The 24,884-nt window shown below is 41.0% G+C and overlaps 2 protein-coding genes across 3 annotated transcripts in view; one reads left to right on the top strand and one right to left on the bottom strand.

Annotated features, from left to right (window-relative positions):
• Positions 1-15,607, bottom strand: part of nnt (nicotinamide nucleotide transhydrogenase) — a 28,655-nt gene extending 13,048 nt beyond the window's left edge. The window contains exons 1-12 of the mRNA XM_035184388.2: positions 15,517-15,607; positions 13,158-13,362; positions 10,018-10,247; positions 9,719-9,936; positions 9,452-9,539; positions 9,249-9,337; positions 8,672-8,859; positions 8,051-8,184; positions 7,717-7,908; positions 6,162-6,315; positions 4,796-4,957; positions 1,951-2,061 (exon numbers count right to left, since the gene is read on the bottom strand). Coding sequence (XP_035040279.2) covers positions 1,951-2,061; positions 4,796-4,957; positions 6,162-6,315; positions 7,717-7,908; positions 8,051-8,184; positions 8,672-8,859; positions 9,249-9,337; positions 9,452-9,539; positions 9,719-9,936; positions 10,018-10,247; positions 13,158-13,311 — 1,720 coding nt within the window. The 5' untranslated portion in view covers positions 13,312-13,362; positions 15,517-15,607. The remainder of the gene's footprint in view (positions 1-1,950; positions 2,062-4,795; positions 4,958-6,161; positions 6,316-7,716; positions 7,909-8,050; positions 8,185-8,671; positions 8,860-9,248; positions 9,338-9,451; positions 9,540-9,718; positions 9,937-10,017; positions 10,248-13,157; positions 13,363-15,516) is intronic.
• A 3,051-nt stretch (positions 15,608-18,658) lies between these two features.
• On the top strand, positions 18,659-23,982 carry ccdc80l2 (coiled-coil domain containing 80 like 2). Of its 2 annotated transcripts, XM_035185141.1 has the most exons (13): positions 18,659-18,871; positions 18,944-19,318; positions 19,388-19,476; positions 19,559-19,732; positions 19,823-19,974; positions 20,409-20,735; positions 20,928-21,168; positions 21,268-21,421; positions 22,175-22,311; positions 22,405-22,553; positions 22,769-22,872; positions 23,030-23,110; positions 23,462-23,982. In XM_035185141.1, the coding sequence occupies exons 2-13, from the start codon at positions 19,036-19,038 to the stop codon at positions 23,785-23,787; spliced, it is 2,217 nt and encodes a 738-aa protein (XP_035041032.1). In that variant the 5' UTR covers positions 18,659-18,871; positions 18,944-19,035; the 3' UTR covers positions 23,788-23,982. The 2 variants fall into 2 exon arrangements, with proteins under 2 accessions (XP_035041032.1, XP_035041031.1); XM_035185140.1 differs by having other exon boundaries at positions 18,659-19,318.
• The last annotated feature ends 902 nt before the right edge of the window (positions 23,983-24,884 follow it).

Raw genomic sequence — 24,884 nt, 5'->3', positions numbered from 1 at the left:
AATCTGACTATTATTATTGCAGACCAATCTGTGTCAATATATTAATATGGAGGAATGTTCACGTATTGAAAACATGGCAAAGCCAGTATCCACTCATTTCTTTTCATTAGTTTTCCCCCCAGAATGGTTCTGCCTGGCACTATATTAAGAACAGTCGCAAGAATAAAAGCAAATCAGTTAACACCATCATCAGGCCTAATAAAATACATCTGGAATCCCAACTAGTCAATTATTTTTGCAGTCAAAAATAATGTCAACATTATTTTTAAATTTCCAGTTAATATTATTTTACTATCGAAAGGAACCAAAAAGGTCCTATGGGATATTTTACAAATGCTACTTTTCTGTAGAGATATCTCACCTGTTAAGTATCATTAGCAGCACACGTGGTGGAAGTTTGATTGGTCACAGATAAAAGTTTAAAATTAGAATAGCACTGAGTTGACGTGTACCTCTGCTTAGAGGTCAGATATTCTAAATGATTTATTTCTCATAAAAACTGGATGTGCCCCTTAATCCGCATCTGCACCAAAATGTAAGATTTTTGTCAGGACCCACGACCCATCCCTCCACCAAATTTGATAGAGATCAGTTTAGTTTTTCATAAATCCTGCTAACTAATAAACCAACAAACACACAGATGATAACATAACCTCCTTGGCACAGGTAATACAATGATTTGAGTTCACATAGGCTACAATGCTCTCAATCTATGTGGACATAGAATAATGTCAAATTCCCTTCTGCAGAATAAACAAAGAGGAGGAGCAATCATGAAACTCAGAAATACCAAAATATAAATATCACCCTTAAGTGTTGGGGCTCATTTCCTCAAAAGAGAGCATAGGCCATGTGATTTACAGCAGATGTGCACTGTATGTTGCAGCTGAAATAACACATAGAAATACATGTGCTTGAGACAGATGAAAGTCACTGTATTATTAATTTAAAACAGAGTTACTGAGAAGATTTAGCTCAGTGACTGAAACGAGTGGCCGGGTGCAATAAAGAAAAACACGGAATCTGATAAAGTCTGGTAGCACAGATTGAGATTTGGATTGTGCAAAACTCAAGATGTTTAGCACAGCCAGGTGTTTTCCATGGATTTCCACATCTTACCACCAGCACAGAGACATGGAGGGAACAAGAACCTACAGCCAGGGACACAGACACACAAGCCGAAAAAATTCAGGGTCTGTTTTATTGAAGCCAAATTTCACTATTGTGTTTCGGGCCCTTTCCATGGAATTCTTGTTTTTTTCTTTTCCCAGGGGTTCATGGGTAATGTGGTGTACCACTCAGCAATGTGTGTGGAAACAACCCATGGAGGACATCAAAAATGAAATCAAACAATGGGTAAGCAACTAGGTATGTGTATGAAGGCTGTGGTGTTTTTCCTTTTGTTAAGGGATCTAAAACTTGGTGATGCCACAGAGCCTGGAGGGCTCGTGACTCGCGGCACGATTCACAGTCTCGTCTTGAACTTAAAACCTTGTGGTGTCCTGCATCTCTCACAATAAACTCAAACATGTTTTGGTGCAGCCTTTACAGACACACATACATACATGGGGAGAAACTGAGCCATTAGGCCAGTTAGTCTCTGCTTGTGTCCAACTGTGTGCCAATAGAAGACATTAAAACTTAATTCATGGCTGAGCACTGGTGGCACATTCTGTTTCCCAGGACCATTAGAGAGTGATGAGTACGATAATGACTCCAGGAACACTTGTCATTATGATGGGAATTATTAAGAGCAATAGCAGGGGTGAATGTGTGTGTGGTCCGAGCAGGTGGGTAGAAAGGGCAGCTGCAAATCTTGGTCGAAGTCATGTTATTGTATAATCAATATAAAACGCTTCAATCGTCAAACTAGGTAGATATTTTATTGGCTGAAAGTTGCTGTAACTGGCCGGGATCACTGCGAGGTGTCTACGTGCGGAAGAGACTCACCAGCAATGTTGACCGAGGAGATGAAGGCAGCGAGCACGGCCAGTGACTGAGCAGAAGTTGTTGGGGTGTAGCCACCTCCCATCAGGGACAGACCACCCACAGCCGTCAGACCTGCGGATATTTTAGTATTCATGAACCGCCATTTTCATATTACATTACACAGGACTGTAAAAACCTCAGTGAAGATGTTACAAAAACAATATTGATTCAGGCACTGCAGGATTGCATCTTATTGGGTGATAAGAATTGAATAACCAGCACATCTATAGAATTGTTTTATAGCTTCTTGGATTTAAAATGCTCTGTTTGCTTCTTAAATTGGAAAGATACAGACATTTTTAGATGAAAAGAGGAACATAAAAGAAACAGAGGGTGTATGCGAGTGTGTTTTACCGAAAGAGGGTGAGGAAACCTTGATACCATCACTCTTGTAATTACTTACAGGCAGCGAGATGCAACAGACAGCAACGCCAGAGCCAGCATTCACACTGACTTGTTTGTGAACAATTTAAGTTGAATAACAGGTAGAGTGTGTGTGTGTATGCCTGCGAGTTAGTTTGTGTTTGAAGTCAATCATGTTAGATTAGACATGAAAAAAAATGAAAAAAGGCAAGTTTGACCTTCCCTCACTTGTCTCCTTTTTTCCTCCGACAAAAATCAGCTTTATAATTATGTGTGTATATCGGCTTCTAAACAAAGCAAGTTTCAAACGCTGCCAAACATCATTTCACCACTGCTACGACATAAACAAACTAGTTTTAAATTTCCATTGATACGAAAGCGGCGACTACAACAGGAAACATGCTACGTTACTGTGATGAGCAAAGGACGGGACAGGAATTCACGGGGAAACCAGTTTGACAGGCATTTGTATGTTTGGTTTCTGGAACAAAAATATCAATAAGTGTGTCAGGCTGCGTCAGTTTTCTCCACATGCTAATGATTAGCATGTTTATACTGCTGACAGATGTAAGCCAATTGCCACAAGGTGAACTCATAAGTTCATATCTACTGGTAGACATCTAACACGTGACCTCTGTATGCCTTCAAATACATGATTGTCAAATGTAGCTTTCAAAAGCAGATATACATGCACACAAACTCACTTCATTCGATGTGGACAGCCTACCCAAACCCTAATCTTTAGTGGAACCTCAACCTGGAGATACGAAACACGGTGGCGTGCACAGATGCTGCTTCTTTTCTCTCTGACCTGGTGGTTTGTGTCCTTTGATGGAATTAAGAAATGTGCACTGTTTTTCAGAAGTACGATGTGCCGTTTTCTCTTGTTCAAAGATTTATAACTATTATATTCAAAAAGAACATTTTGCTTCATCAGAACCAGGCTTTGGTCCCCATTAGGAATACTGGTCCTGACAAGGTTAGCGTGTTTACCAGAAGGGCCCCAGTAAGGGGACACACACACACACACACACACACACACACACACACACACACACACACACACACACACACACACACACACACACACACACACACACACACACACACACACACACACACACACACACACACACACACACACACACACACACACACGGGTGAGTCAGAGCTCTCAAGTAGATTAAAGCTTTTCTACCAAACAACAGGTATTAAGATGTTCTTCAATGAGCCACTGGATATGAAACCAGCATCTGAAGAATTTAAGATGTCACGACTGGTTGTAACACAATAATCTCCCCATGAAGAATGCAACTGTCCCTCACTCAAACCCTAAATTCCAACATGATTCCCTAATGTCTGAGTGATTGTTTGAGAGCGAGTGTGCCTTAACGATAGCTGGCACAACAACACAACTCTGCCGGTCTCACAGTTTCCATAGCCAGGGTCAGTCAGTGACAGAAATAAAAAAAATAATACCATTAAAGACCTTGGGTAATATGAAAGGAAAAATACCTGGACACAGAGGAAAGGGGGAGAAAAAAAGAGGGGAAGAAAGGAAGGCAGAGGAGAGAGAGAGAGAGAGAGAGAGAGAGAGTAAAACCTCCCAATTCTTTCATGTGTGGTCTCAGTTTCTACCGATATTCAATGTCTTCGTGGCTTTTTGACTGATCCTATTATAACGTGTCCAAAATGTGAAAAAAATACCCCCAGAAAACATTGAATGATTGAAGCTAAGTAATGTGAAATGGTGAAAAGACACATATACTGACACAGGGAAACAAGTAGAATGATTCAAAGATGGGAATGTGTCACCAATAAAGTTTTAAAGACAGTGAAAACTGTCTCTTAGCTGCTGCGACACCACGACTCAGCTCTGGTGTCTGGCTGTGAGCACGAGTAAACGAGCGGAGGACTCCCCTGAGCCTCAAAGATCAACGCCAGTGTGTTACTTCCTACCCTCAGTGTGAGTCTTCGAGTGATCAAAGCTGTGAGAACACACACGCAATCACCTTCCTAACCTCTTAACCCCTCTGTGTTAAGCGACAATAAGGACACAATCTTTAAAGTTTTTATTTGGACTAAATGGCAGTAGCACTGGAAGCAGAGACCTGCTGCACTGATACGTGACTCGTTTGATCTCTGAGGTGGGGTTTTATTCGACATTTTAATGTTTAATACTTTAAAGTAGTGTCTACTTTACTTTAATGATGTTTTGTACTATCTTTGATTCTGCTTTTCTGTGATGGTGAGTTTAAGACATTTTTCCTTTTTGGGGCAAATAACATTTGGATTTTCTTCTGTCAAAATCTTATTTAATTCAATTTAGTGCATGTGTACTTGTTTTTCATCTATATTTTTAATAAATTGTATTGGTTTGGTGCGATCTCTTGGATTTGTACGTGTATAGAAATCATAGGATCAGTGCCTTTATCCAACTAACCTGAGATGGCGTTGGTGACCGACATGAGTGGAGAGTGCAGAGCGGGAGTCACTCCCCAAACCGTGTGGTATCCCACGAGGCCGGCTAGGCCAAAGGTAGTGACAATCTGCGTGAAGGCAGCGTTTGGAGCCGACAGACCCAGACCCAGCAGGGTGGCAAAACCTGGAACAGCAAGAGAGAGACAAAGTTAAAGGAAGTAAAGGAGAAGTTCTGGTAAAGATCAGGAACAGATTTTAGTTTAAATCTGTATTCAACTGAGAAAACTAAACAGATTTGTTAAGCGTGTTCATGTGATTAATTTCACCAATTTCATAGTTATACAACAGTAATGTCAAGAGTCTCCCCAAGGAAAGAGAAAACACTTCATTGAAAATACACCTTTATCTGAAGAAATTTGAAATACATATTTGCTAAATTTATATTCTGTTCACAGAGAGTTTTGTTTTTATTTCACATATTTTGACACAGAGATTGGTTTGGGGAATCCAACGTGGATCAAGTTTCCCTCCCAGCAAAGCCAAAGTAAGAGTAAATGGCCTGAAGACATGAAACTCGCCAATATTTCACAAATAAGGCAAAGAATCCAGGAATGTGGCATAAAAGAATTATTTTGGGAAAGAACATTTTGTTATTTTTCCCACCATGTTTCGACATATCTGTGCTAACAGCAGCACATTGGTTGTCTGTAGAATGTGGTAGACATTGTATCAACCATGTTTCCTTCATTTCCTACTAGTTTATCTGACGTGTTGATTTTTGGTCAAATATTTTTTAAATTTAGTCACTGGTATGAGGTAACAAACTTTCTTTACCAGACTGTCATAGTCAAATAGTTTGTCTATGTCCATGACAGTTGATATAAATATATTAAAATGTCTGCGTTACAGCCCAGGTTAATGAGCAGCAGGTAACCAGCACTAACCAAGTTCTCACTCTTTAAAAAAAAAAAAAGAGCGCTTAAAATCAGTAGCTGTGTGGTGGTGTTAAGTAGTAAACTACTCCAGCACCTAAACAATGTGTGAACCATATTAACTGCATGTGGTGCACTTACACACGGCACTGTGTGGCACCACTGGAGCCACCCACGACACCACAACTTCAAAACAGACACTCCACACGACACCGTTTTACAATGCACACTTCCTGACACTAACAGGGTGTCTGTGTTTGCGCGCTTGTAATCTCCCTCTGTCACTTCTCGCCTCCCGCGCACATTCCTGCAGCTGATTATTAACGTATCCTTCACCTAATGGCAGACCTGAGCCTAATGAGCACTTCACTCAGATTTACCGTCATCCTGATTTTCTCTACTTAGCCACAACATTTTATTTTAATGACACACTCAGTTTCAACGACAACCACTGACCTCCAGTGTACATGCCAGCCGTGGTGAGTGTAGCCCTGAAGGGGGTGATCAGTTTGGCCTTCTCTGCCGCCAGCTCCTTTTTAGACTTGGGTTTAGGAGGAGCTGCAACGGGCACGTTGTTGGGCTGGGGAGCGGGGAACAGGTTCTTTCCATTCTGGAAGTGATAATAAATAGAGAATGGTTACAGAAAGTCGTGGTAGTTGGGGCAACCATTCTTTAGTTCTATCAACAATATCAAGTGACATTTATTATGAGGTGATTGGTAGTCGGCTTTTATTTCCTGATCTCCTTACCTGATTGTCTGAAATGACCTCTGTGAAAGTCAGGCATGGTGAAACATTACACCATGCCTGTCCAGATCAAAGTAAGCTAACTAATGATGAGTGGCTACAGTAACTAATATCTGTGTTTCTGTATCATTTATAAAAGATGTGTGACCACTGCTTTGATCAGTTATGAGTCTATCAGATCACCTGAGACTGATTAGACTAAACCATTTCCAAAAAGCTCAAGTCTGGCAAATCTTTGACTCAGATAGTCTGGGTTGAAAAACATGGATTCTGAAGAAATACAGTGATTACAGTAATTGTAGCAGAAGCATCTCACCTGATACACAATCAGCTGTGAGGCTTTTCCTCTGTAACTATATGACCAGACATATGCTGGACATTTACATCAATAATGACACTCTTATTAAAAATTAAGAAATCTGATAACATACATTACATAGGGATAATATTTTTTTTCAGAACTGTGACCAAGAAATAAAACTTTGTAACACTGTTTCCTAATTTAAACAAAAAAAGAAAACAAGTGAACTGGCAGTTACTACTGATTTCAACATGTTTTAACCTTTTCATTCATAACCATCTGTCTGTGAAAAGCTAATACACATTTAACAGGATAATACATTTTTTAAACAGTCCTTTATAATTTAAAATCTAAATCTTCAGCATTTAAATATCATATTAGGTGATCATGGAATTGTATTATTGAAATTAAGATTTCAAATATGTCTGTTTATATTGACAAAAACACAAAATCAATTTGATGAAGTATGGACAGAGTAAATCCTAGTGACAGCTTGTTGATTAGCCACAGTTAGACTGGAAAACATAAATTAATTCATTACAGAAATTAAGGTATAATTATGCCAATAACAATGAAATAAAATTAAGTTCTCAAGAGTAGATTCTGCCAGATATAACTGTCATATTTATATAAGGTAATTGTATTTACTGCAATTAAAGATCTTAATTTTCCTAAACATATGAAGTAACAAATTCTAACTGACGAAACAATTTGACTAAAAAGCTGAATTTAGATGTTAGTTTCAGTAAAACAACAAAGACAGAAAAACATGTCTGATATACTCAAGGGCAAAACGCTCCTGAGAGAATTGTAAGTGAGGATAATGATGTGTCCAGGGTGACATCTAGTGACTGCAGCGAAGACCTACAAGGCCTTTCTAATGATTTCCAACATGTCTGCGTTAATCCTCAGCTTCTATCAACATGCACGAGTGTTTGAGTGCTGGCTACACGCAAATTCGTACCTGCATGACAACAGATCCCCTGACAACGTGATCCATGGTCCCATAGTCAAACGCCTCCTTGACATCCAGGTTGAAGTTCTCCGTGCCGGGGCTGATGGCCCGCACCAGCTTAGTGATGTTGTTGGAGTACAGCGTGCTGGACTGTGTCGGCAAACGGCTGGGGAGGTCTGTGAAGCCGATATGCGTCACTCCCTAAAAAAATAAGCTACACTAAATTACAAGAGCAGTGACAGATGATAGTTGACATCCTCGAAAAGCCATTAAAACAACACAAAAAAAAAAAAAATCATATTTGGTATGTATGGCTGCACATGTGAACATTACGTGCACTGACCTGGTATACCGACAGCTCTCCAGGTACTGTGGTCTCAATGTTTCCTCCAGCCTCAGCAGCCAAGTCCACCACCACTGACCCGTCCTTCATGCTCTCTACCATTGGCTTGGTGATCAGGATGGGAGCCCGCCTACCTGCAAGGTTAAAATAGACAAAGTGGCATCAAACATTTAATTCATCTATTTTTGTCACATTAACTTCAATCAAATGGCTAAAATCAATATAGAAATATAGGGGAAATAAAAAGTTATTGTTATAACAGACTTCCGGGCCACATCGTTAAACATGTTCACAACAACTGAGCTTACTGTTGATATGTGGCCATGTATAAAATGCACCCTATTGAAACCCACAGAGTAATGGAACAAATGTGAAGCTGCTGGAAAATATGTTGACACATCCCAGTAAAGTTATTCCATGACATATAGCCCACGACTTCTCCCTTCTTTCTGCATTTTCTGACTTCTTGCCCAGAATACACATTATGTGATAATCCAGGACCAGTGGGAGAGGCTGTTACAAGCCCTTGAGTGAGAGCACAGTTTAGTGGAAATGCATCCTTCACTTGCTACACCTACAATCAGTGTTTACGAAGTGTGCGTCTTCTTGCTTTGTGCATACCAGGGATAAGAGCTGTGCTGATGAGAATGTCCACGTCCCGACACTGTTTGGCAAACAGCTTCATCTCGGCCTCAATGAACTCTTTAGACATTACTTTGGCGTAGCCTCCCTGGCCCTCTCCTGACTCCTTGAAATCCACCTCCAGCGGCTCAGCACCCAGAGATTTAAACTGCTCCAAAGCTTCAGCTCTGGGAGGGAGAGAGAGACAGATATTATCCATAGGTCAGCCGGCAGTGAGATAATAGTTAAGTACTTATTGTAAAACTTTCAGTAAAGCAAACGGAGGATGTTTTTCTTTTTGCTAGAGAAATCAGATCCACGTGGAAATTATACCAGTACAGTTGTTTATCTTTAACACTTTCCAGCTTATCGGTTTCTGCACAAGTATTTAATATTAAATATTTGCAGCGCTTCAGACACTGTTGCTGTCAATCAAATATCTAACTTAAAGGCAGGGCAGGCAATGCTGGAGAAACCAGGAAAAGTGGATTGATTTTATAAAAAAGTGGAATGCAATCAGTATTCTTTTAATTTGTTATTCACATATATCATATTCACTCTTATATCAGAAACAAACCTGGTATCAAATCCTCTGACGATGGCGCCCATGGCTCTGGCAGTGCCAGCAGCCGCCAATCCAGCCACACCACCTCCGATGATCAGCACCTTTTCAAAAACACAAACATGAGATGAGCTGAAAATACAGTCACATAACCTGTTCAAACTTAGAACTAGTATAGACACAAACACTTGTGATTATACAACACTCATATTATTCACCTTTGCAGGCGGCACTTTCCCGGCTGCTGTAATTTGTCCAGTGAAAAAGCGACCGAAGCTGTTAGCTGCCAGCACCACAGACTTGTACCTGAAATTACAGAGCACAACAACACAGGAAACACAATCAGAATACATACAAGTATGACTGTTCCTTCATGAGTTTGAACATGCACAAATAAGAGGAACAATGCTGTTATACGTAAATGTAAAAATACTTTGTCACCATAAAAACTGTCAACACTTGAAGGCACCATGTACTGTACATACCCTGCAATGTTTGCCATGGAGCTCAGGGCATCAAAACCCTGGGCGATGGTGACTCGTGGAACCTGGTCCATAGCCAGGACGGTGGCTTTCTTCTGGGAGAGCATTTCCATCAGCTCAGGGTTCTGAGCCGGGTAGATGAAGCTGATCAACGTGGCTGCTTCCTTCATCATTTCCACCTCATGGATGTCCAAGGCAGGGTTGAAAACAGGAGCACGGACCTGGAAGCAAGAATTGTTGGTCAGAGAACAAAGTTGAAAAGTTGACTGCCACCCCTTCCACCTGCAGCACTTTAACCTTACCTTAACCACCACATCAGACGCCAGAACATCTTTAATGTCTTTAATTGTTGCTCCAGCCTGGGTGTACTGTTCGTCACCAAATTTGGAAAACTCTCCAGCTCCGGACTCCACAACTACATTGAAGCCCTGCTTGATGAGCGCCTGGACGCCAGCGGGAGACAGCGCCACACGACGTTCATCCAGGAAGATCTCTTTGGGGACACCAACTGTGAGTTGCTTGTATGGAATACCTGGAGAGGCAAAGAGAAACAACCCAGGAGGATGTGAAATAACAGCGGTTATATTAATAACGATAAAGACTTTGCATATTTTAACAAAGAGAGCAGAGAGAACAAAATTATTATTTTCATGCAGATTCCATTGCAGCTTCAAGGAGTTATCACCTCAGTAAATGACAGAGTTTATACCATAAATACTGTTTGCAGTATGTAGTGTCCCACAGCAACATTACTAGATAGATGGATAGATGGATAGTTTCATTCTGTGGAGATTGAAGTGTCTGATCCAAATATCACATAGAATGTATCAACGGACAGTCACAGTCAGCAGTTTTAATCTGGGTCCACAAACAGATTTTTGCTGTTCTAAGCACAGCTGTTTCAACATGTGTGAAAACCAGAGATCAGCTTAATGTGTGACTGACACTAGTAAAGGAAAGAAAGAGGGGAACTAATGAACAGCAAATTCATAAATGAGTCTGACAAAAACACGTTAAAGTGGCTTTAGGATCTTTTGAGTTCTCTGTCCACGTCTAGTCTGCAAGCAGCAGGTCACATGTTGGGTTGGCGCCTATGGAAAATTCCACTGCTGCTCTCTACCGCTGTCTCCTCGTCTATATATAAACACCAGAGGCTCTGACAGGCTGCCTTTCCTCTCACCCTGCACTGGTGACCTGTCCTCTAAAAACTGGAATTTTACAATAAACTTCACAACACAAGGAAATAAAAAAAAAAAAAACTGGCTGCAAGCTGCACATTTGATTTTGGGAGACTTTCAAGCAAAAATCCTCACATGGCACCATTGGTTAACAATTACTGTGTCACATTATGAGATGGTCATGCATTGTCCTCAGTCGTAAAACAAGCAGTCATCTTTTAATCTCTGCCACAGTGCGACACAGTTTTTCACCTTATCCCCCTTTGGAAGTGCAAGATGACTGAATTAACAACCACTCTAAGTGCTGTACACTACAAGTCATTTATAAATGCTCACATTGATTATTTACCATCTGGGACAGAGTGAATTATGTTTGAATTATGTTCAGAATGAGTAGACACCAGACGATACAACCACTCACCACTGTAACCCTAAAAACCTTATCTCGTTTCCACTGTACAGATTTGAACTTTAAATGCTGCGGATGATCTAACAATCGAGATAACATGATAACCTTTAAACCTCAACATCTTGACTAAAGATGATAACAGTGTGGGAACTTCAGTGTCTATAAATAGACATACTAAAATATAAAAAGCTCAATGGGCCACATGTAAAGGTTTGTATGTTGGATTTCATAAAATGTTTTCATTTCAGAGGATTCCGCTTAAGGTATCCTGTTGTGGCCACTGAGACGTGCTACTCAGAAAAGCAACAAACCACCACAGCCTCAGTTTTCAGTTTGAATGAATGGTTAGGGGTTAAGATGGCAGATTATCATAGATAGAATCTGCAAACCAAAGACCAAAAATGATCGTGTCCCACAAACAAGTGCATCTAAGTCGGTCAAGCCAAAAGTGTGTTCATAAAACACAGTGACAGTATGTCCACATCACAGCTGACCGCACACCAACACACCGCCTCACTCTATAGTGTACTGTACGTCTATAGGTTCCCTAGAGGTGAAAGTATAGTGTGTGTTCCCCCTCCTCTACTAGTCTGTGAGATTGTAACCTGATACTTGTGTGTCCAGAATAGACGAAGCCAGCTGTTACTGGAGTCGACTGAACTGCAGGAATCACAACCTCTACTCACCGTGAACCAGGTCACCAGCACCTTCAACACTCAACTACAGAGAGAGAAAGGGGGCGAGGGACACTGGCACAACCCAGCACATAAAGATATGATGCACCTGCAACCGGCTGGTGCTGGCTTTTACTGCGCACACACACCCACTCTGTCTGGTGAGCAAGAACAGAGTGAGGGCATTGAAAATGGAGAATAATGCTGCATTAACCTGAATGTGACCTTGGAGCAAACAAAGTTAGCAACCAAACGTTTATAACAGACTTCTAATAACAAACATGATTTTATGTTTGGTCATATTTTTCTCTATTTTGTCTAAACAGTGGATTAACTTCTTCATTACAATGACATTGTACAGACCTTCAAATGAAAGAAACGAATGAAGGAATAGTCACTTCACTCAATCAGACTTTTTTTTTTATTCACCAACTACCAAGGCCAGCAAAGGACAATAGTATGAATACCCTGCCAAGCTGTCCTCTTTAATCGAGAGTAGGAAATATAACCTGATTTAACACCTGCACCTACTTCACAGGTACAGTACATGAGAAAGGTCACAGAATCTACAGGTGGCTCTGCTTCCATCAGTCGTAACACATGAGTTACAAGTGTTTTTATTTCCAACAGGAAGAAAATCGGCCTGGTATCATTGAATAAAACAATCCAATTATGATCCTGTTTCTTTATAGTATTTTTACTATCAAATAACATGCAGATACATCTAAGTGCATGTAAACTGTCCTGTATTAACTATATTGACCTGTTCCAGCTCTTCCCTGCAAGGCTGAACAGAAAGAAGAAAGTAACAACCCTTGAAATATGAAGAAGAGCCATCTAATGTGAATTAGCTTATTCCTAATCTCACAATGTTAAAGCTCATCTCCCAGTGAAGGCTGCAATAAATCACATATCTAAACCCTGTTATATTGGCTCCATCGTGGCTGGAACAGATGGAAATGTTGCTGTGACAGTGCAATAGTGTGCGTCACCGTGACAACCTCCATGCTTTCTATCTGTATTGTACATAAAGGACACATGTTGTCAACTCAAACAACACTGAGCTAATTTGTAATGAACGGGTGATGATTTCTATTTAAAGAAAACCCCTGTATTGCATAGCTTTGCACTGACTTTAGTTACAAAACGTGCGTCAATGCCAAAACCTGTGTGTACGTTACCTGGACTGACGCATCGTCCAAGAGCTTGATGGGTCCTGAAAAAGCGAAGGCATGATGATTGGATTGTACGGCCAGCCTGCAGCTTCACGCAAGAAACCCCACTGAACACGGGGGCAGAGCAGTTGGCCGCCACAACACGAAGGAGGCTCGCCATGGTGCACACACACACACCGGGAGGAGCTCAACAGGACAGGCAGCACTCCTCCTGGGGAACAGACAGGAGAGACAGGTGAGAAATGAGGGCACAGACAGACAGCACAGACAGGGGGAGGGGGGGGTTGTGGGCGAAGAGGAATAAAAGTGAAAATAAGAGTCTCAATACGTTTAGGCTAGCCTTATCAGCTAATTGCACACACTTGAATTTGAAAGAGTTGAGCAGAAATATGTTCCACCCTGTTCACTTGTAGAAAACCACATATGTTTGACCTTCTGTTTAAACAGGTCACATTCACTGACATTCCTTCCTGTATTTGCACATCCAACACATATTCTGTCGGACGAATCCTGTCTATCCGAGGTTATTACTATTACACAAAGTATATATGAAAGAAGAAAATGGTTATTTTTATATCCACATATTAACAAACTCAAGGTCAACAGTCACTTCTTGAAACTGCAGACGACTGAAGGACTCTGAGGCAGTAAAACAGCATGAGGGACTAGCATGTTGACCTAAAAGAGAGATACTAGGACAAGGACAGACTGGAGCAGCTTAGCTGGTGAAGTGGAGAATGAACCAGAATTAACTGGCAATAAAAACAACTTTGTGACTCCACGTGTCCTTGTTTGATAGTTTAAGGTCAAAAACACACATTAGTTTGAAAGTCAAATTCATACTTAGAATAATAACACCTTTATTCGATAGTGTTGACATTAGAATTAAATGGATGAGTTAGTCAACTGTCAGAAAATGTATTCTTAAATCATTTTAGTAATCGTTTTATCATTTAAGTCATTTATCTTTGGACTCTCATGACCTTGACCCGGTTATTTAGATTGAACAATGGACTATTTGTATAAATCATCCAAATATAAAATACGATAATACTAATTGTTAGTTACAGCCTTAGAGGTGGTTTTCCACTAATTAGCACAAAAGCACAACATAAAAAGACATTAATAAACTCTAATTTGTCATGTCCATGTATTTGAATTAAAGGATCAATGTTAGGGCTGCAAGTATCAATTGTTTTATAATCAATTAACTGGCCGAAAGTTCTCTCAATGAAACAATAAACCTTTTTATTATATAAAATATCTGTTATAATTGCCCAAGTTCAAGTCAACACCATATAATGTCTTGTTTTGTCCAACCAAGCGTAAATCTCAAAGATAAATCAAAATGTCTAAAACAGTTATTTGAAGATCACAATTCCTGCCAATTAATGTCGTGCTGCGGCTCCATTCAATTCATCCAAAACAATAAAGCTGCAAAGCACAAACCCTTTAACAATCTACCAAAGCATTTAAAAGGAAAATGTCATTGATAGTGATTATACGTGATTATACTTTTGATGAGATGACTAATTGTTTGGATGATAAATGTCCATCAGAATTTACCAAGTCGTGTCCAAGTGGCTTTTTTGTGCAACTAACAAACCAAATATAATTTATTATTGATCATAGAAAACAAAAAGGAAGCAAATCTGTTGATCAACTAACTGATTAATCGTCTTTCAGCTCTACTTAAAGCAGACTATGATCTTTTAATCAGAGAGGATTAACTCTGGCATTAAGACCCGTGTACGTGTGTGTGTGTGTGTGTTTATGACCTGATATAAAAAGGGGGGAAATAAATGAAAGTAACACGTCATCAAAAATATGAATGACATCCAGCTAACGGTTTGCTAACATGCTGCTAACGTTAGCACATTGAACAATATGAAATAAATATGAAATACATATGAAATAAAAACCATCAGTGGTTGAACCCGCGTCATAAACCTCCGCCTGTGACCCAGTGTGACGACAATAAAAACAAAAGGCTCCAGACAACAACACAAGCGAAAGCGTGTGTAAAATGGTGGATTTAGTGTGTTTTTGATGAACCAGAGCAAAGTGTACAAACCAGCACTTGTGTGTTTTTGTCTCCTCTCACTGCGGAGTGAGCAGGAGGAGGTGGAGCAGGAGGAGCAGGAGCAGGGAGCGGGGCTGAAGGCTAAAAACGAGCTAACGTGTTCGCTAGCCGCCGCTGGCTAACACACACACAGACACACACACACACACCCATGTCTCCGTTAGGGAAGGAGACGTGCGAGTGAAAAAGCTGCTCACACGCACACGAGGAGGAACAAAGCGGAACATGTGCAAAGGAGGAGAATCGGTGCAGGAGCAGTTAGCGGAGGAGAAGTGGACTGACCTTTGCAGACGGTCCCGGCTCGCTGCTGCAGCTCAGGAGAACTGTGTGTCGACCCGGAAGATGAACGCTGCGGCACCCGGCCTTCGGTTATTATTGGGTCGTGTGATGATGATGATGATGATGATGATGATGCACCAGTGTTTTTCATATTTTATTTGTATTTTTTTATATTTATACTTTATACCACAGAAAATTCCTTGTCTGTGTAAACCTGGTTGGCAATAAAACTCGATTCTGCTTCGGGTTCATCTCATTTATTTGATCACTTTTTAACTTCAAGAACTTTATTCATTTACCCTTTTGTTAACTTTTTTCCATGCACACACACACACACACACACACACACACACACACACACACACACACACACACACACACACACACACACATTTGTACTTCTGTCTTAGTGAGGACCAAAAACGTTTATTTGCAACATAGACTCTTACATGTGCAATGATACTTGAAGATCTAGACTCATATTTATCAATACTCATTTGCACCTTTTTAATTGCCATTGTTTTCATTTGCTTCTATATAAACACAAGAACATTGATTTTTAGTTATATGTTGGATCATATCAGAAATGACGTCCCAAAACTGAATCATGCAGAAGATGCACATTCGCCGTACTTCCACTGAGGGGCGCTATTTTACTATTTTTATCCACCAAGGCCTCAGATCTTTTGGATTCACACCTTTTTATATATAGTCTATGATTCATACCCGGGGCTTCCTCTATTAGAGGTGACACTGTTCCACCTCAACATAAAACAGGCCAGGGTAGTAAAACACAAGTCTCATATATCTACACTTTTTCATATTTTATCATGAATTCATTTGATCACGTTTAGTTTTTAGCTTCATTGCCCCTGAAATTAAGGCACTGATCATCTGATCTGTTAAAGTGGAGAAGCTGCTAAAAGCTGATTCATCACTGAGGTTTGAAGGGTGTTTCTGGATGCTGCATTACTTCTCCAGATCATAATGACATGAGGTCACAGACGTGAAGTCTCGTCTTTCCTCTAACAGCACGTGCACGCTGCCTCGTTCCTCCAGTGCTGACATACTATATGTTTAGTTTGTGCTTTTGTGGGTCAACATGTGTTTCTGTGCTAATAAAGACACATGGCAGGTGATTATGGTTTTTACTTTTAATAAAACTTCTTCGTCTGTATTATTCAGTAAATCTGTTCAATCTGTTCAATCTACTTTGTTCACTTTTATATACTGTATGAAGCAGATCTCTCTCTCTGTCTCTCTTTCTCTCTCTCTCACACACACACACACACACACACACACACACACACACACACACACACACACACACACACACACACACACACACACACACACACACACACATTGTATATTTATCCTATCTAACCTAAACCCAATTCTCAACCTAACCATAAAAGCAAGTCAAACAGCCCATTACAGGTGGGCCAGAAAGCGAGGAGCAGCCAAAATGTCCAAAGATATCTGTACAATTATACACACACACCCACACACACACACACACACACACACACACACACACACACACACACACACAGGGATCATCTGTTTCTCTTTATCCGGCTCAGATTGTGGAATGCATTGTTACTACGTCTGCTTCTCATTGTGGCCCTTCACCAAAAAGACAGCTCTTCTAATTGCATTCGCTTTGCGTTGCACTTCTTTGATTTTCTTCGCTTTTAGTCTCTGTCCCTTTTCGTCTTCCTCCTCTGTGACATTTAAACTGTAAATCTAACCAACACACGTGTCATTGTGATTCCAGGAAGCAGGTGGAAGAACATTTCTATGTTTAAATCACTATTTCAAGTCAGTTTAAAGGAAACCACTGACCTGACTGTATTCAAGGTTTCACTCGTGTCCGTCTTCTATTCTCAAATCAGTTACCTCTTCTTCTTATCAGAAGTGATAAAGTGATGTGTGTTTTCCATGTTGTTGTTTGGAAAATTAAAGCTTTAGTTTGCAACCACGGTGCAAAACTACCAATTATGGGTTCCCAACTTTCATGACACTGTAAAAAAAAGAAAGTATGGATTCAACATGGCTTCACTGCCGTCTTTCACATCACACACGAAAACATCTTTCTCTTGGATCAGAGTCTTGTTCCAACATTTTATGGCTTGAAAACCGATTTTTGTAGAATTTATGGTGACAGTTCCAGCGAATACATAGCAAAGAGTAAACAATAGGATGATGTCCCATGTGGATTTTAAGAGAACTCACTGCATCAGATTCTCAAGGAATCGTCTCACCTCCCTATTCCTGATGTTTTGTGTCATGTTACTTTAAGTTTAGTTAAAAAAACAAATTCACATCTGTTTAAATTTTCTACTGCACTAACTTCTACTGATTTCAAATGTGAATAAAGACATTTGTAGCGGGGACGGTTGTGGGAGGGGAGACGTAGATGTTCCAGTCAGAGAGTCGTCACAGTTGACTCACCTGTGGGCACGTTTGACCCAGACTTTGAGGTGTGAACTATTTCAGACGGCAGCATCAGTTAACCCGTCAGGTTTATTTATGATTGCTGCCCTTTCTCTTCATTTAAAAGCTTAAGTTTCAGTTGAAAACAAAAGGCTTCGGGCCACTTTCACTTTTATCCTGCCCCCATTCAGACTGCAGTGTATCTCCTTTCATTTTACTTTACAAACCCACCTCTGACGGAAAGGGACACATGTTAAAATCAAAACAATCTACCATCGGTCTTCACCGTGTGTAACAATACAAGTCATTCTGTATTTTACTGATCCTTGCAGTGATGTTGCCTGTTCACTTCCCTGACACGTGTGAGGTCAAAGGTCAGGGATCAGCCTTAGCACCCTTGAAGCAGGTTGGGATTAAACCTCTTGATCAATGACAGAGAAACAGGCAACAATGAAATGAGAATGATTTTGATTGTGTATGTGAATGCATACTTGCAGTTATTCGGTATATCTGATTTTGTGCAGAATTTACTCTATGTGAGGGATTTTTCTATTTGATAGCAAAAGTCAGCTGAGAGAGAGAGAGAGAGAGAGAGAGAGAGAGAGAGAGAGAGAGAGAGAGAGAGAAAGAGATTTTTGAGTAAGAAAATGCTTTGAAGTAACAGAGAATTCCAGGAGTTTCCTGTTAACAAGCCTCGGGTATAATGTGAACCAGGAGTGTGTGTGTGTGTGTGTGTCTGTGTGCGAGCTGAGAAAAGTCTGCCCAGTCAGTCTCTGGCTGCCGGTGCGAGCTGTTACCATCACTGCAGTCTTTTCTATCCTCTTATTCCTTTGAGAGTCATTCCAGATTGGGTCCACCTGTTTTTTTTAAGGACACATAATGATTCAGTTGTCAGTGGGGTTTGGAATTTGGAGTCAAAGTATGTACGTGTCTTTTGATTCCTTTTCTTTTTAACTCTTTGAGTCACTTGCATCCATCTCGTGTGTTTTAGAAGCAACACTGCTGCCCGTGAGGATTTGTGAGATGAGATGGTGACCAGTTCCAGCTGATAGACAAATAAACCAACCAACCGTGTCAGTAAGGATGTGTAATTACTACACCTCACATTTGCACCTGCTGTTGTTTGCGGTTTTGTGGAGCCTCAGCTTCCCAAGTCTGCTCTCCGCCTGGCCGGGCCCCGGTCGCAGCGAGCCAAAGGATCAGCTGGACCCTAATGTTCGGGACTGGGGGGACTATTCGGACCTCCCTCCGGGGATCGAGCAGGGACAGAGGTTGGATGAAGAAGTACAACACGCAGGCAACAGAGTTGCAGGAGAATCAACATCAAGCCTGGCTCCTGAGCTGGATTTCCTGGCTGAATTTGCAGGTAAGAGAACAGATCAGCTGATGTGTGTCTTGTGCGTCTTCCTACTCACAACCTCCTTCAACCCTCCAGGTAAAAAGCGACTGTGGGTGATAACAGCCCCATCGCACAATGACCACTATCTGCATATGATGGAGAAACAGCTGGAAGAGATGGAGCAGGTACTCTACTGATTTATTCCCTCGTCAGATCAATAACCTTACGTGGGAATTTCACTCTGAACTGTTTTCGTCTCACACGCAGAAAGTGCTGAACTGTCGTCTAGCAGAAAGAGACACCTTCATCATCACCATCATCCAGAACGCCATGATGGAAGGTCGGATACAGAAAACAACTTTCCCGGGAGAAGCCATGGTCGAGAGCCTCGACCCGGACACAGTTACCAGGCTGCTGCACTACCTAGACCTCAACAACCAGGTAAACAGGCTGCCATGAAAACAAACCGTTTTTCCTTTGTAGTTCACCTGCTCTTGACTTCTTCTTTTCACTCAACACCCATCGGTTCAGGAGCAAGGCTTCACCATGCTGGTTCTGAAGAAGAATCTGTACGTCAGTGAGCGGTTCCCCTATCCGGTCCGAGTTGAGGCGATTCTGGAGCTCATCGATCAGTTCCCCATGAGGAAGCTGGAGAAGATGACCAGAAAAGGAGCCAACATAAGGTCCCATTATACCACTGTGTTCTTCACTGTGCTAACAGAAAACTAAAGAGTGCTTTTATAAGGTCATTCTGCACAGTTTACTATTTAACAGGTGGGGATGGAGTGAAATTTGACAGTCACATAGTTCATGATCTAAAGCTGATTACTTAATGACAAATATTATAGTAATTCTAGTTTGCACTTGTTAAAACTGCTGAACATATTTTGTGTTTAGCTTTATCATGTGCCAATTTTCACATTTTTCCGTCATATTAACGTAATGCACAAATTTTCCAAATGTCCAGCAATATGAATGATCAAGATGTAAACATGTATTATCCAAGTGACTCTGCTGTACAATGCAAGTTAATGGTTTTTATATGATACTTTAAAGAAGTTATTTAGAAGAAAAAAGAAACCCAATATGCTGATGTTTTTTCTTTTTATTATTTCAGGTGTAGCCCTGTTAAAAAGAAGGTTGTGGTGAAAAGGAAAAAGATAAAGAGGAAGATGGTGCTGAGCTCTCAGAGGCAGGGAAATAGGACTTCTGTGGGGGCGCTACCAAGAAAACCTCTGGACAAAAAAGCCGCTCTGAGGAGTAAGATCCAGGAAATACTAAGCGGACGGTCGAGGTTTGTTATCCGTAAGGTCCCTGCTGCGGGGTCCACGAGGGGAAAGGCATCGAACAGCGGTGGTCGAGCCGCTGCCAACGGACTGGAAAAAGAGAAAGAGCACAGTTCTCCCTCTGTGTCAAAGAGCAACGAAGAAGTAAAGAAGCCCAGGTGCAGTCTCTTCATATTCCTTGACAGCTTTTCAAACATAAACGGAGGAGTATGAATATTGTGATTTCCCTGAAACCACGCTTTGGTTTTGTGAAACCATCTGGTTTGTCACGCCTCCCATTTACACCAGATACGGATTATTTTCTTGGCACTGGATGAACTTCAAAGTAAAGCTTTTGTGTTGTATTGCAGGGCCGAGTCCACCGTGGAAGAAGATAAGAAAACACATGGAGGGAGAAACAGTGAGGACAAAAGAGAGCAAAACGTAAAGGACGATTCACAGGAAAAACCTGGCTCAAAGAAGAAGGGAAAAGGAAAGAAAGGAAAGAAAGGGAAAGGAAGAGGGAAGAAGTCCAACAGAGAAGCCAGTGATGAGGATAAAGCGGCCTTGAAGGACCTTTTGGAAAGTTTAAAGGGAAACAGAAGGTTGATGGTGAGAACTTCCTCTTTGTGCAGCCTGTTACGGCCTTATCTTTATTACAAATGCATGCGAAACCCTGGACAAATTTGACTAATGTTCATGTTTTATTAGCTGATCTCAACGCCCAGCAGAGACGCGACGCTTTACATCCAGCAGAAAGAGGAGAATGAGAAGAGTCACTGTGGCCTCGCCATCAGGAAGATCACCGTTGCAACCATTGTGGAAGGCAGTGACGCCACACTCACGCTGCAGCACTACCAGCTTGGTAGGCAGTGTTTCTATGTGTGTGTGTAAGAAGTTGAATATTGGCATCCAAAACATTTCCGTTACCATGGTACTACAGTACAATAGCCTGGATCTGTCACACGGACCATGCTCTTTTGATGTGGTTGCCAAAATTTGTTGTTGTTGTTTACATGCTGTGGGACCGTCTGACTTCCAAGACATCAGTCAGCAGCGGAGCAGCAGCGGAGCAGCAGCTGTTAGTGGAAAACAAAGCGTCGACAGCCATGCTGGTGGTTCTGTGAGGTTGTAATCAGGCACTTGAACTACAAAGGTTTTAGCTAAATGGTAAAACAGCTTTGCTAAACTTGTGAGCATTCTGACATTTGCTAATTTGCAGTAAACAAAAACTTTGGGGGAATGTTATTTGTCTTTGCAGGAGGAAAAGTCGGGGACCACCAAAGTCATTAAAATTCCTTATGGGGGAATGTATGAATGTGGGAACCTAATTTCATGAGAATCAATTCAATAGGCTTGGATGGATTGTTTCGATTTATACATTCATTGTGTTTTGCTTAAAACCACAAAAATCTCTTGGTGGCACAAGATGACATTGGGATTCATTTCTCAGGAAAATTCGTTCCTAGAAAAAAGATTTTAGGTCAAAGAGTTGCAGGTACTTTCGGTTAAAATGCAGCTATGTAGTGTTGTGGTTGTTTTTGGGCTCATCACACTATTCCTGTTGTTTTATTTGCACACGTTCATTAATATATTCATATGTATGTGTGTGTTTCAGAATCAGAGCCTCCACTCAGTGACGTGTCAGACCAGCTCTTTGGTTCAGGCCTGATCTCCCTGTTGAGAGCTGAGCTCCACCTGTCATCCGCTGACCTCTTCTCCATGACCGTCACAGACTACGACATGAGGCCTGATGTAAGAACTTCTTTTTGCCTGCTTCTCTCTTCTTTCATAATCTAATATGGAAAGAGGAAATATGTGACAAACTTTCAATGTATCTTCCCCCAGAGAGTTTTTGAAGCTCCCCCATCGAGCCCTGCTCTGTTCGAGTACATCGATAACTTCCCCTCAAGGCGCCCAGAGAAAGAAAAAGAGAGGAAGAGCCCCACAGTCTGCACCAAAGACAAAGAGCCTGGAGCAGAGAACTCCCTGCTCAGGTAAATTACCGTCATTCAGTGATCAATATCTTCAACTACCCTCGAGGCAACGTCTGAGTCCCTTTCTTGCTACTAGGAAATCCAAAGTAGCGTTGTCAACTGAAAGTAAAGTAATGATTAGCATTTATTTCATATCAGAGTATGAGAATGGTCTTCCATTGTGCATGAGACATGAGACGATAAAACTTGACTCACTCTTCTTTATGTACGTTTAGGTTCATGTCTAAGAGGAGACTGCTGCTCATCTCTGCTCCCTCTGAGGACGACTACTCCTTCCAACAGCAGCTCACTGCTCTCAACGGACAGAAGTGTCACCTGGGTGAGTCCACATTACATGACACAATCAATGTATGAATTAAAATGTCATAGATGTGCTTAATGTGATGAAAATAATAATTGTTATTATTCAACCACAATTTGTTTGTTTATTTGAATGCATGAGCTGCTGAAAGACATATTCTTGGGTCTCTCCTCAGGTATTCGCCACTTTGCCATGTTAAAGTTGACTGGGACTGGAAACAAAGCGTCAGGAACTGTTGAGTTATTTCCACTTAATGGTGAGTCACAGTGATGTGGGGCAGTGAGGTGGATGTGCCTGTTTATGCAAATCTGCTCCAAATGGGTCCAATGGGAAATTTCTTGGGTCATGCCCTCCACAAGGTTTCATGGAAATCGGTGTGGGTAGTTTGACCTAGTTTGAGTGGTAGTTTCATGTTGACAGCGATGAAAACATCAACAAACTCTTTGGTGGAAGTAAAAATACTATGTGAACATACATAAAGAATTTTAGATTTTAGGTCGATGTGCCATGATCTTCAACAAAATAATGTGAAACTATTTTTCGGGATTCAAAGCTGCACCAACTTTTGCTGTGGTTTGTAAATTTTCCTCTGTCTTCCATCCTCCAGGTCATAGTCAGAGTGAGGTCGAGCCGTTATCCCGCGACATGGTCAACAACATGAGAGAGCAGCTGAAGATCAGCAAGGACTACTTCAGCATGCTGATTGTGGGGAAGGACGGTGACGTCAAGGCGTGGTTCCCATCCCCCATGTGGTCCCTGGATAGCGTTTACGACCTGGTGGACTCCATGGAGCTTCGCCTCCAGGAGGAAAAGCTGCAGAAGCGACTTGGGATCCACTGCCCTGAGGACAGAGGGACAGGAGGCAGTGAGGCGGGACACTATCACGGCTATGGTGACGAGGAGATGTACTCATATCACCGGTCGGAAAAATGATGGGAAAAAGGAAAAAGGAGGAGGCAGTGGCTTGAGGATCTTAACTCTTGAGATGAGACGGACAGTACATGAACACAAGGATTTTATACATGAGCAAACTTATAAAAAAATGGCCTCAAAAACTCGTGACTGAAAGGATTTGATGTATTATATGTTTTTTATGTAATAAAATTGCGAAGTGGAGAAAACTGAAAATAGTTGAATGTTTAAATACGAGAAAGTCTTGATTAAATGAAGCATATGTGCACTCGTCGAAAAACTCTGTCTTTGTTTTGAAGCAGAGGAAGAGGAGGGATTTCCATACAAGGCCGAGCAGTTTGCTCATTGGCAACACATCTGTCCAATCTTTTCCAAATACATTCACTGCGTAACATGAGAACACAAATGGAAAGTTGCTGTATTTTATTGGAACAAATAGTTTTTTTAAACATCTGTTTTTAAAGACCTCGGGTCAGTAAAACAATGAGTTACTGATGCTGGACTCAATATGTTTTTGCACATTTTCCATGGTACCTTCAATCCAAGTTTTCTACGTGTTCTACAGTTGCAACACGCATTAAGAAATCTTATCAAATGAAGTTCACTTGCTGCACCGGCAGCCAAATTTGCTTGTTCTGAGTAATAGCGTGAAAGTATCCAGACAAAATGGAAGTAGAATTGTAAACTGTAAACTCCACAGTAAGTGGTCGTAAACTTTAAAAAAAAAAGCCCCAGAGAGCAGAAATTTACGTCTGGATAATACTGTCTGTAACCACTTGTCAGTTTTCTGCATCAGGCCCCAATCATGTTTTTGTATTTTGTAAATTCTAGCATTTTGAACCTTATACTATTTACCAAATGTTAGCACGTTAACATGTTAAAGTAGTAAGCATGGTAAACATTACGCCTGAGCATGTTAGCATTGTCACAAGCATGTTGGCATGATAATCTTAGCATACAGCTCAAAGCAACACACTGTGTGATGCAGAACACACGGCCACATCCTTTACTGCTGTTTCTAGCCATCTCATTCAGCCTTGTCACGTCATTGTCACCTTAAATAAAAGGGAATTTAAAATATATATATATATTATAATAATATATCTAAAAATATAATT

Source organism: Hippoglossus stenolepis, chromosome 18 (genome assembly GCF_022539355.2).
Source record: "Hippoglossus stenolepis isolate QCI-W04-F060 chromosome 18, HSTE1.2, whole genome shotgun sequence".
In the NCBI taxonomy this organism is placed as follows: Eukaryota; Metazoa; Chordata; class Actinopteri; order Pleuronectiformes; family Pleuronectidae; genus Hippoglossus; species Hippoglossus stenolepis.
Note: the sequence above shows the minus strand (reverse complement) of the source record. Positions and strands in the feature narration are given on the sequence as shown.